We start from the raw sequence: 12,432 nt of genomic DNA, 5'->3' as shown, positions 1-12,432 counted from the left end.
ATGCAAACGAAATTAAGAAGAGAAATTTGATTGTAACATGTTTCGTTCAAAAATGAAAATTTGGTACTTCTCAGATCGTTCCTAAAAAAGCTGTGTAAGATATATCACATAATTTTAGAAGCTTTTCATTTTGGAGAAAATCAATGATAAAAAAGCTGTTTCCTCATAATATTCTGCGAAGTTCTCTCAGAAACAAAGTTTAACAACAGGTCTCATTTCTCACATGTAACGAGAACAGCAATTATAACCTGTCTGTCTTGGTGTTCCTCTTAGCATATACATTTGTGTTGTTTGGGTGAATAAACACCTTTTTTATCTAGCGAAAATATGAAGAATAATAGAAAGTTTATGTAGAAATATGCATTTAACGATGATTATGCAAAACAGTAAAGGTTTCATGAGAAATATGGTAAAAATAAGTCATATTCAGTAAGATCGTACATGTTTAACCTATTCGTTTAAGCATATTAAAGCACCTTTTGAAAATTATCTCAGAAAATGTCCAGTTCGCAACAGTAATATACATTCATACCTTTGACGTTTTAGACAAGTTAATTGAGTTAGTAAACCTCAGTAAATCGGATAAATTTTTACCAAAGACTCCGTGAAAAGTATAACTTTCTTAAACAGCTTTTAGTTTGATTTAAAGAACTGTTAAAGAGATGAAAGATCATATATTGTTCTTGCTAGAATAATAAAAGATAATAATTTTGTTTTCGGTTATTGTGGAGTATAAACATCAGAAAATTATTATAAAATATTATATTTGCATCATATAAACGTCGAGAAATCGAAAAATATAGGAACGCTTTGTTAGGATGTTTTCATTCGCATTTCTTGAAAATTACGATCATCAATTGACTAAGTCGATTCTTTTATTTTCATTTACGGTAAAGCAACTTACGCTTTCTGTTTGTTCGATACTTTGAGTTTCTATCTGTTGAGGGTCTTACGGTGGTTTTGTCTCTCGTCATGTGTGGTTTAAATGCTAGCTGAGTAGTTTATGGACAGAGCGATGAGATCGGAAAAATAAAAAATATTAAAGAGCCAAAGATGCAGAAAAAGATGGATAACACGTTCTTAACTTTAAAATGCGCCACCATTCGAAAAAATGAAAATTTAAATAAAAAAAAACTTCAGGATGGCCGAGCGTTGGTTCGAATCCCACTCATGACAGAATCAATGATATTTTGACTCTTTTCATTCGTACGTTAACGTGACTCACGTTGTCAAGAAATTTTCCGGTACTTGTATTTTAGGTTCAAAATGGACCATTAACATATGATTTCATTTGAAGGAAAATGTTAAAAGCGAAAACTTGTCTACTTATGGGATGAACAACATAACTTTTATTATTACATGTTTTACTATTAAAATATAATAACTGCGATCTCTATACAACGTAACAAAAGATGTGTGCTAGAAATGTAGTATAGTTTTAGGTGATATCCTTTATGACACAATCAGGGAAAAAATAGTATATTTTATTCTACGAAGGCCGATTTTCTAAAAACAAGCCTCACTTGATAGAAGTAATATGAACAAATATAAACTGTTTAGAAGTTCTTCTTTATACCAATATTTTGCTCAGTTTGTCGATCGTGTCAGTGAACACATTTTTTGAGCACGTTATGAAACATGATATCTGCACTCCCTTAAAATATGAATCACGTTTAGCTAGGGAAAAATAAAGAAGAATAAGTGAACTTTATGTGTCAAATCTGTGTTGTATGTTAAAATTTAGGAATATGGAAGAAGAAACTAGCAACAGTGGAAGTGGTTCGCGTGATTTCTAGATTCGAAACAATACCAAATTATACGATTATAAAGACAGTCACTGAAAGGAACTTCCTATTTTTTCTAATTGTCGAGCTAAAGTTCATTTAATTAGTAACCAAGAACGGAACGGAAATCATAATGGAATGACTGATAGATAGGATTTCTTCCTCGAAATGGACAAAGAAGAGAACCGAAAATCAAGTTTCTTTTAAGTCAGAAACATATCGTTCATTGATTAAGACAATTCTCATAGCTTGCATTTTCGGTAAAGCTTCTTAATCTCTCTGCCGTCGTTATTTCAAGCTTTTCAGTTTAAAATAACAATTGGAACTGTTCATTCGTGACGGGGAAAGCATAGTTAAATAGTATGAGACCGAAAACATTCGAAAAAAGTTATTAAACAAAAGCCATCAGGATGAATAGTGATAACACATGTCTGACTGATCAATGCGACTTCAGAAACATCACGCTTGTTGAACGTTTATTTAAAATTTCAATTAAAATTCAGAAATAAGAAGATGATGGCCATGCGTCAAGGAAGCAGTCTGATTTATCAGGAATTGGTTCCAACTCAACCACTCACACAACACTTTAAATTTTGCCTCATTACCTTAAAATATGAATTTTTCTAAGGCTAGAATCGAGAAAACCTGCTATTTGTATCGCAAATATCAGTTCCAAGTGTACGAGGAATATGAACTTTGGACGTTTGAAACGGCCTGCAAAGAAACGATTGCTTTTCTTTGATGCCGTACATTCGACAAGTGGTTTAAAATGAGATCTCGCTATATATGTATATGCAAACGAAATTAAGAAGAGAAATTTGATTGTAACATGTTTCGTTCAAAAATGAAAATTTGGTACTTCTCAGATCGTTCCTAAAAAAGCTGTGTAAGATATATCACATAATTTTAGAAGCTTTTCATTTTGGAGAAAATCAATGATAAAAAAGCTGTTTCCTCATAATATTCTGCGAAGTTCTCTCAGAAACAAAGTTTAACAACAGGTCTCATTTCTCACATGTAACGAGAACAGCAATTATAACCTGTCTGTCTTGGTGTTCCTCTTAGCATATACATTTGTGTTGTTTGGGTGAATAAACACCTTTTTTATCTAGCGAAAATATGAAGAATAATAGAAAGTTTATGTAGAAATATGCATTTAACGATGATTATGCAAAACAGTAAAGGTTTCATGAGAAATATGGTAAAAATAAGTCATATTCAGTAAGATCGTACATGTTTAACCTATTCGTTTAAGCATATTAAAGCACCTTTGAAAATTATCTCAGAAAATGTCCAGTTCGCAACAGTAATATACATTCATACCTTTGACGTTTTAGACAAGTTAATTGAGTTAGTAAACCTCAGTAAATCGGATAAATTTTACCAAAGACTCCGTGAAAAGTATAACTTTCTTAAACAGCTTTAGTTTGATTTAAAGAACTGTTAAAGAGATGAAAGATCATATATTGTTCTTGCTAGAATAATAAAAGATAATAATTTTGTTTTCGGTTATTGTGGAGTATAAACATCAGAAAATTATTATAAAATATTATATTTGCATCACATAAACGTCGAGAAATCGAAAAATATAGGAACGCTTTGTTAGGATGTTTTCATTCGCATTTCTTGAAAATTACGATCATCAATTGACTAAGTCGATTCTTTTATTTTCATTTACGGTAAAGCAACTTACGCTTTCTGTTTGTTCGATACTTTGAGTTTCTATCTGTTGAGGGTCTTATGGTGGTTTTGTCTCTCGTCATGTGTGGTTTAAATGCTAGCTGAGTAGTTTATGGACAGAGCGATGAGATCGGAAAAATAAAAAATATTAAAGAGCCAAAGATGCAGAAAAAAGATGGATAACACGTTCTTAACTTTAAAATGCGCCACCATTCGAAAAAATGAAAATTTAAATAAAAAAAAACGTCAGGATGGCCGAGCGGTCTAAGGCGCTGCGTTAAGGTCGCAGTCCGGTTTTCCGGGCGTGGGTTCGAATCCCACTCCTGACAGAATCACTGATATTTTGCCTCGTTTCATTCGTACGTTGACGTGATTCACGTTCTCAAAAAAGTTTCAGGTACTTGTATTTTAGGTTCAAAATGGACCATTAACATATGATTTCATTTAAAGGAAAATGTTAAAGGCGAAAACTTGTCTACTTATGGGATGAACAACATAACATTTATTATTACATGTTTTACTATAAAAATATAATAACTGCGATCTCTCTCCAACGTAACAAAAGATGTGTGCTAGAAATGTAGTATACTTTTAGGTGATAACCTTCATGACACAATCAGGGAAAAAATAATATGTTTTACTCATAATTATTCTGTTTTGAAAATTACGATCATCAATTCTTCAAGTCAATTCTTACATTTTATTTTACGGTAATGTGACTTAAGCTATCTGTTTATTCAGTACTTTGAGTTTCTATGTATTGAGAGTCTTGTGGCTGTTTCGTGTCTCGTCTTGTGTCGATTAAATGGTAGCTGTATAACATTTTTCTGATGCCGTATTTTCGACAAGTGGTTTATAATGATATCTCGCAATATAAATATATGTATACGAAATTAAGAAGAGAAATTTTATTGTGATATGTTTTGTTTAGAATTCAAAATTATGCCTATTTTGGCTTTCTTAAGATGTTTCTACAAAAGTTTTACTAGAAATATAATATAATTTCAGGAGCTTTTCTTTTACGAAAGGAAACTTTGTGTTGGTGTTTACTTTTATAAACATGTTCCTGGAAAAGAACTTATCGACTTTTTAATTGGGCTTATCTAAATAACACTGTTCATTTATATAAATTAAAGTGGAAGCATACTTTGATATGGAGTTTTATAACATTAGAATAAATTAAGACTGATTTTGATTCAAACATCAGTTTCTGACTAAACGAACAAACTGTAATATCGTGCCAGGATAAAGCAAAAGTTGAACATTAACAAAGTTTATTGAATGACAACATATCAAGGACTCTGTGAGGGCCATCACGTAGATTAATTATTCGTAAATTTCAAACAGTTCTCGAAGATGTTGTGTGAGGCTAATGAAATAAATCAAAACAAAACAGTACTGCTGTGGTGTATGATTGGTTAAAACTTAAGAAAATGATTTTGAATTGACTGATAAATTATCCTTAAAACACGAAAATGATTTTTTATCCAGTATATAAATGTTATATATATATATATATCTTGACCGTTTAGATTAACTTGTATCTTGTTGTTTTAATTATAGACATACATTTTCATCTTGCTTGGCAAACATAATTTATTAGCAAATAGTGTTCGTAAATAACGTTTTATAAATGAAGTGACTAAACAAAAGAATCAATAGTGATTCATCCCTAATAAATAGTCTTTAACCCAAAGCTGTATAAAAAATATCCTTTGAGAGAGAAAAGCGAATATCTGAGTACACATTTACATATACACAATATGCCTTTTATCAAGAGAAAAAAACTGACATGGAAAATAAGAGCATTAAGACAAATTTCTTACCCCTACTCCATAGACTCTGTGCATATATGAAATAAAATAATAAATCATTAAACAAAAATCGTCTTTGTCGTTCAAAAATGGTTCATCTAGCATAATGCATAACTTCATTTTTATTGATAATTTATATGAAACGATGCATGATAAAATAATATATAATTAAATCTAAAACAAATGGGATTAAAATCATTACATTCTAAATAAACTATAATAAACAGTGAAATAGTGACAGAGACAAATGGAAAAATATCTCAGAATTTTAGACCATGAAATATAGACAGCTTAATACATTTATGAAATAGAAAACCCTGGTTATTATATTAACAGAAGCCATCAATAATCTAATTCTGGCTAGTTCCTTGTACTGTCCCCAAAGTTTATTCTTCGACAACCCATTACTGACAAGTATTGCTAACATTTACCCATTTCACCCTACCTATATGCAAGGTATACACAACATTTCTCCAGATTACAATTATAAAACAATTTTTGCCATTCGAAGATTTCTTCACTCTAACACCTTATTTTCTTTAGTTGTAAATTTCATTATCAAAAATTAAAGAAAACTGTGTTTTATTTCTCAGTCACTCCACACTGACAAAGGATTCGAGTTTTTCTACACAATGGAATGGAAATTTAATTTTTTATAATTTCTTTTTGTGATGTTTTCACTATCTCTTCACAGAATTTCTACTTTTTCTTGATATATCCTTGTTTGTAGATCTTTAAGTATGAGAGATGACATCCTAAGGTAACATTGTATATTTGCTTGTAATTAAGCATAAAACTTTACATAATCGGCTATCTGTGCTTTTCCCACCACGGGTATCTAACCCCGGTTTTAAGCACTGCAAGTCCATAGACACATTACTGTGCCATACTTTCTGCAATTCTTTATTTTTCATTATGGTTTTATCAGCATAACTGAGATCACATCAAGAATAAAATAGTAAGATTAAATTTTGTTGCCTTGATCGCCTGTATTAGAAAGTTCTCTTATTTATATGTTTATTTATTTTTTGTGTGCTCCTTGTACTCTTATATATCATTGGATACTTGTGCTTCAGTAAAAATTTCTAAATGAGTTTTCCAGTTGAATGGTTTGAAAAAGGGAGGTATTGACATCGAAGGAAGACTGCAATCTGAAAAAGTGACAAGGTGGAGAAGCGCCCTCTTGTGTATAGAAGTAACTTGCAAGTCACTTATATCCTCATTCTTTATTGTATTTTAGTTTCATTAACAGTATTATTTATATTGTTTGGTGTATGATTTATGTCTATTCGTGGATTTATTTGGATTATAGTTTAGTGTGTAGGTTTAAAGTTCACCTAATTCTTCTAAGTTGGCCGAATCTCATGGCACAATATTAAGATTCTGGTCGAAAACACGGCTAACATTGATGGTATTCAGCTGGTGATAACCTTGCGTTCCAGTAATTACTATATAAATAGCTTGCTTTGGTGAGAAATTAACGATTACTAATGATCAAAATTGCTATCAAGACCTTTTTATGTCAAATAATGAAATTAACTTTTACTAAAATACCAAAACGGTTGAAATCACCGAGTTAATATCCTTATGTTCATCCTACCATTCATTTCTTTTGCTCTGCTGTTGAGTGATGGACGTAAAATCTGCTTTAACCTGTTACAGTACCCTCTGACAGTGGAAAACAAGAACATATCCAGTAGTATTTTCTTAAAACACGTAAGTGAGACACCAAGGACATTGGGTGTGTGTGTCAATGTGTTTTCTTATAGAAAAGCCACATTGGGCTATCTGCTGATCTCACCGAGGGGAATCGAAACCTTGATTTTAACGTTGTGAATCCGTAGACAAACCGTTGTACTAGGGGGGGGCAGGACATCGGGAGTACAGAGTTTTGTTGGTGCTGAAGTTTTATCAGTTTTGAACAAAACCTAGTTCCTGACCGGAGACCACAGCAGTAGTTAGAGCAGCAAACGATGCAGTTTCATGTTGATTGTCTGCCTCAAGTTACAACGTAGACGCTCGGTAATCTATACTTTCCGTGAACTAAGAATAAATTTCAGGTTAATGTTTAGTCAGTAGTTCTGAAGATTCTGTTGCGATTCTTCTTTCTGAGCTTGGTACTTTAACGATATTATGGTAATGACTGTTCACAGCAGTAATGAAAAACCTATTAAACAAGCTTTGACTGATTTACTCTACCTTTGTTTCATTGATTCATTCTGCAAGTTTACTTAACCTACTGTCCAATGAATGACTCATTTGAATTTATTTTAAATCTTTGTTCTAAATATTTTGATTGTAAATCTTTGTTTTTTCACGACTTCAGTTTAGAATATTCTAGACTTACTTCCACCAAAGTAGTTGATCTTAACGTTATGGGCCTTCTAGGTAACAGACAAATTACAGTATTAAAAGTAAAGTTGGTAACGTTATCTTCAACTTTTGTAAAATACTAGCTCCTTTTTCAGATCATGACAATTTTTTATATATACGCTAATCCACCGTATCAGAAAAGTAACCAGAAACAATGCTGTATTTTTTTAAATTAAAGTTCTCTCATCCTGTCTTATTGTTTTTAGAATACAGAGGAAAGAAGTCCAAAGACTTGAACTTGGTGATTCCCTCAGAATAGTCTTCTAAGGTTCGGTTAAAATTACCTCTTACTCTTCTTAGCTCAAGAGAAGGTAAGTTTGTTTGTTGGATTTCGCGCAGAACTTCACAGGGGGATACCTGCTATGGGGAAGGCAGTTACTTATCATCCGCTACCAATTCCTGGGCTTCTTATGTGAAACCGAATAGTGGGATTTGAAAGTTATACTTACGACACAACACAGTTCTAAAGTGCAGAGCACGATTTCTTTTGTTTTTTTGGAGGAAGCAGAATGCGAACCATTGAATCCCAACTCAGCTCCACTGGCTAGTCCACAAACCACTGGTCTGCTATCAGCCACAAATAACTTTTAAAAGTTTTTATTCATTACTATATAAGATAATATTTTCATCCCAGAAGTTATCCTAGTAGTTCTCCTCTGATTCCTTTACAATAAGTCAATATGATATATCTTTCTCAGATTAAAAAAAAGGAACACAACTGTGCATAGTATATATATATATATATATATATTCATATATATTCACTTTCCTTTGTTATTTTCTCAAGGCAGCTGAAGGTTATTTTTATTTAATTAAAATTACTCGTTGATTAGCATAGGGAAGAAATTGGTGTATGGATGAAATTAAAAATAATAACAAAAATTGAATGCAGTTTGAGTCAACGTACTTAAATCTCTATAAATATAATAGTGCTGTCTGTTGTCTATCCATATAACTACTTCACTGGATGGATCTTTATCAAAATTGGTACAACGGTTAATGAGGTCCATGCGGGGCTACGTACAAAGTTTCTTTTCATTTTGCTGCCTCTAGGGCCATTTTTGCGTTTTTTTACCACTAGTTCATCCTTTGTAAACGAGTCTTTACCAAATATGGTTTGGAGATTAATTGGGTCAATGAGAAAATACGTGAAGAAAAAATCAGTTTTACATTTTATGGTTTTTATTGGCATTCTGTTTTAACACTGCTTATTTTTCCATTGATGGATTTTCACCAAATTTAGCCTAAAGGATTGTTGGGTATATGTAGAGGTACATGTAAATTTACGCTTGTATATTTTGTGTTTTGCAGTGTTTATGGGCGTTTCTGCAAATACATATAAGGGATGCAACTCTTCGTATCCTGAGAAAACATTTCATTAATCACGAATTTACATAACGTCCGTTTAGAAGATGGGTACTCCAGCTCGTTTAACAGAAGTTATAATTAAAGTTTGAAGAGGCCTGAATTGACAAAGAAGAAATCTTGGTCATAAATTTAACCAAGGTAAAATGTTTCGACAATATTTCGTCGTCATTGAGTACATTCGGTAAATACATCTTGAAACTTTACTGTCTCAAAATAGGTTCCTAGTCGTAAAATACCTATATTTTTAAAATTTGACTTTAATTGTACATAAATTTGAATTTTATATAAAAATTGTGAATATGTGTATAAAACGTTGAATATTCGTAACTTCATAATTTGATCTACCGCAGTACCGGTGAATATTTTGAGTTTGATTTTGTCGCAGTGTCAATCGCTGAGCTGTTGAGCGTAATTCGTCATTTGAAATATGGTGGTAATGCATTTAGAAATTGTATATCTAACATGGGCGGGCTAGATATCTATTGTTTTCGGTAGAAGAAAACAGAAAATTATTATATTTTTTTTTATCTCGGAAAATGAAGTTATGGATTTATATGCTTCTAACTTACAAGGATTTACTTTTCTTCTGTAACAGTAGTAGCACTAGTACTACTACTACTACTACTGCGTAGGCAAAGCAACTCGAGTAAGCAACCGGGGTTAGGTTTACGGCAGCAACAATTTTTTCAGTATTTTCTCCAGACTCTGATACTTCATTACTTGTGTCAACTTTAATTTGAACAGAAACGTGTAATGACAGTATATACTCTTTCGTTATTTGAGATGAACGAATCCAGACCTTATTTTTACATTGGAGAAAGAAGTAAAAACGTCAGCCATATAACTGCTGCCAGTGAAGTTGGTGAGGAACAGGTATGGAGCTTTCAACAAATATTTTAGCTAAATATGAGCTTTGATTGCTTAAGTAGACTTTTTGATGGTGACACGACTTATGATTAAGTGGTAATATATATAATAAACAGTAGTTTAAGTATTTCAATTTCAAATGTATTTAGAAATTGTTAGTGCTGTAAATTAGTTATATACATACCATTGCAATCGCAAATTTTACCTATAGTTTAATAAAGATTTTTGTTGTTAACTACAATAACATTAAAATGTAAAGTAAAACTTTAAAGGTAAGTTGGCAAAATTTGACTGTTTCTTCATTGACACAGTTACTTCTGCCATATGTTGTTTGTCAAAGCCTATTATTAATACTAGTAAATAATTTTAAATATAAGAATATTTGAGTAATTTATTTGCCACCATTAGGTGATATATGACAAAATCATTTTTCTTACCTTTTTATTATGCTTTTCATTATAATTTGTTATTGGAATACAATAAAATGATTTCTTTTTTTTAACTTTGAAAAGTTACCAAGAATATTTTAAGACAGCAAAAAATGAAAACAGTTACCATGATTGATTATATAAGCCTAAATTTATGTCAAAGTGTATTAAAGGTCTGAATGATTAACAAGTACTCCTCTCACACTGTGAGAGCTAATACAGGTGAAATTGAAAGGATGGTTGAATAACAAAAGACAGTGAGAAATATTTCATAGTTAGTTTATAGATACAATTTTATTTTATATTTCCTATAAACATTTTCACTTTTGTTAGGGCCTTTTAAATTCAAATACGCTTTCAGTGGCACGTTCAGACACCTGTTGTATTGATTCATAAACAGAGCCGAGGTACTTTCACTGTTTTTTTTTCTTAATCATGTGTAGATCCTGATGATATTGATAAGTAGAACATAATGTTCAAAAGTTTGTGACATAAAGTAAAATTTATCTCTCCTCATGTGGAAGATGTTCCATGAAATAACAAAGTGAGAGTGGAGTAACCTGAGAAGCGAATATGAAGACTTCAAAACTGTCATCAAGGATATGTACAAAAGTGTAATAATAATCTCAAAATATAGTTGCTACATTAAGTGCATAATAACATTATATTGATCAGGTATCTACATGGTAAACATGATTCTAAACAGTTACACTGTAATAAAAATGCATCTCAGAAAGGGTGGTATGGGTCTTAACATTTTTATTGATAAGCTGAGAACAATGTTTCGACCTTCCTAGGTCATCTTCAGGTTGACAATAAAAATGTTAATACTCATACCAGCTGTTCTGAAATACGTTTTTAATTCAAGTGAGTTTCTTGTCATCAAGAATTACGCTGTAATAACTTGTGAAAAATGAAATAGTCAGTAGTAAATTAGGTTAATTTAGTAGTATACAAAGTTCTGTTATATTTTTGATGAAGTGTAATGTTAAATAAATATTTTGACAGTTTTTTTAAAATTCTCTGTAAGCAACAAAATATGTACTTAAATTGTTGCATTAAGTTAACTACACACTGAAGGTTATTAAGTTATAATTTGATATTATAAAGTACTGAGATAAAACAGTACATCAGGTGAAAAGTGACTTCAGTGTTGAAAAAAATGAGACAAACTGTGTCTCTCAGAAGAGAGTAAAATGTTCTGTCATCGTGCATTTAATAAATGCTTTATCAGTTTGTTGGAATTTGGTGTTCCTGTAGTTAGTTTCATTTATATATAATGTTTATACAATTTCTTTTTAATTTGGTATTGTTCTTGTTGTCTGCCTTTTTGACATACTTTTTAGTAAATCTATATTTCTTCTAAATAGACAAACAAAATCTTCACTGGGGCCCACCATTATAATGTGATGTTTCCTAGTCCTTACTCTTAAATTCAGAAGTTTTATAAATATTTTCCATAATTTTTCCTGTTCTTCATGAAACATTTGGCTAATAGTTTAACTCATTTTCTGAGAATATTACTTGTCATTTTCTTGCTTAAAAGCACAAGTATTACTTTATCTTCTTTCCAAACTTGTATTCTCTAAATGTATTATGCTAAACTTCATAAAATTCATTTTCAAAATCCTTATCCATTCATACTGATAGTGCAAGTCTTTCAAAACATTATGATACACTTTTTTTTTTTATAGAATTTGTTTTCCAGCTTTCCCCATTTTGTAATTTTTTATATATCTCGATCTCTTGCATTCAGAACCAGAATTTTCTATTCACTTTGAAAATTTTTACACCAATTTCATGGAAATTTAATTTACTAATGAACAATGTGTAGTATCTTAATTTTTTTTTCCTTCAGGGAGCAAAAATACACAAAGCCAACAAATTAGTCAAACTTAGTAAGTTGGTGATGCCAGAAAAATGGTTCATGTGTTCGCCGTATTTGAAGGCACTTACATTGTACAATGTATCAGCTTTTAACACTTGTCAGTAGAAGTTAAGACTAATAGGCTTGTAATTTTTTTGGTTTTCTATTTACTTACTCTTTCTATAAAGCAGTTATCAGGTATTTAAAGAATTCCAATAATTTTCTCATGGTTTATGGACAACATTCATTAT

General features: G+C 31.2%; 1 protein-coding gene and 1 non-coding gene across 51 annotated transcripts in view; both read left to right on the top strand.

Annotated features, from left to right (window-relative positions):
* The first annotated feature begins 3,709 nt into the window (after positions 1–3,709).
* On the top strand, positions 3,710–3,793 carry TRNAL-AAG (transfer RNA leucine (anticodon AAG)). The gene has a single exon. It is a non-coding gene; the product is annotated as a tRNA-Leu (tRNA).
* Positions 3,794–8,995: 5,202 nt separating this feature from the next.
* Positions 8,996–12,432, top strand: part of LOC143249819 (inositol hexakisphosphate and diphosphoinositol-pentakisphosphate kinase-like) — a 153,197-nt gene continuing 149,760 nt past the window's right edge. For 7 of the 50 annotated variants that reach the window (XM_076500331.1, XM_076500335.1, XM_076500362.1 and 4 more), the window contains exon 1: positions 9,343–9,892. In XM_076500331.1, the coding sequence (XP_076356446.1) occupies positions 9,773–9,892 (120 nt within the window). In that variant the 5' untranslated portion in view covers positions 9,343–9,772. Of the gene's footprint in view, positions 9,158–9,182; positions 9,201–9,318; positions 9,893–12,432 lie in introns of those variants that run through there. The other 43 variants (XM_076500346.1, XM_076500340.1, XM_076500348.1 and 40 more) reach the window with 19 other exon arrangements.

Source organism: Tachypleus tridentatus, chromosome 4 (genome assembly GCF_004210375.1).
Source record: "Tachypleus tridentatus isolate NWPU-2018 chromosome 4, ASM421037v1, whole genome shotgun sequence".
Classification (NCBI taxonomy): domain Eukaryota; kingdom Metazoa; phylum Arthropoda; class Merostomata; order Xiphosura; family Limulidae; genus Tachypleus; species Tachypleus tridentatus.
This window is presented reverse-complemented; position numbering and strand designations above follow the sequence as displayed.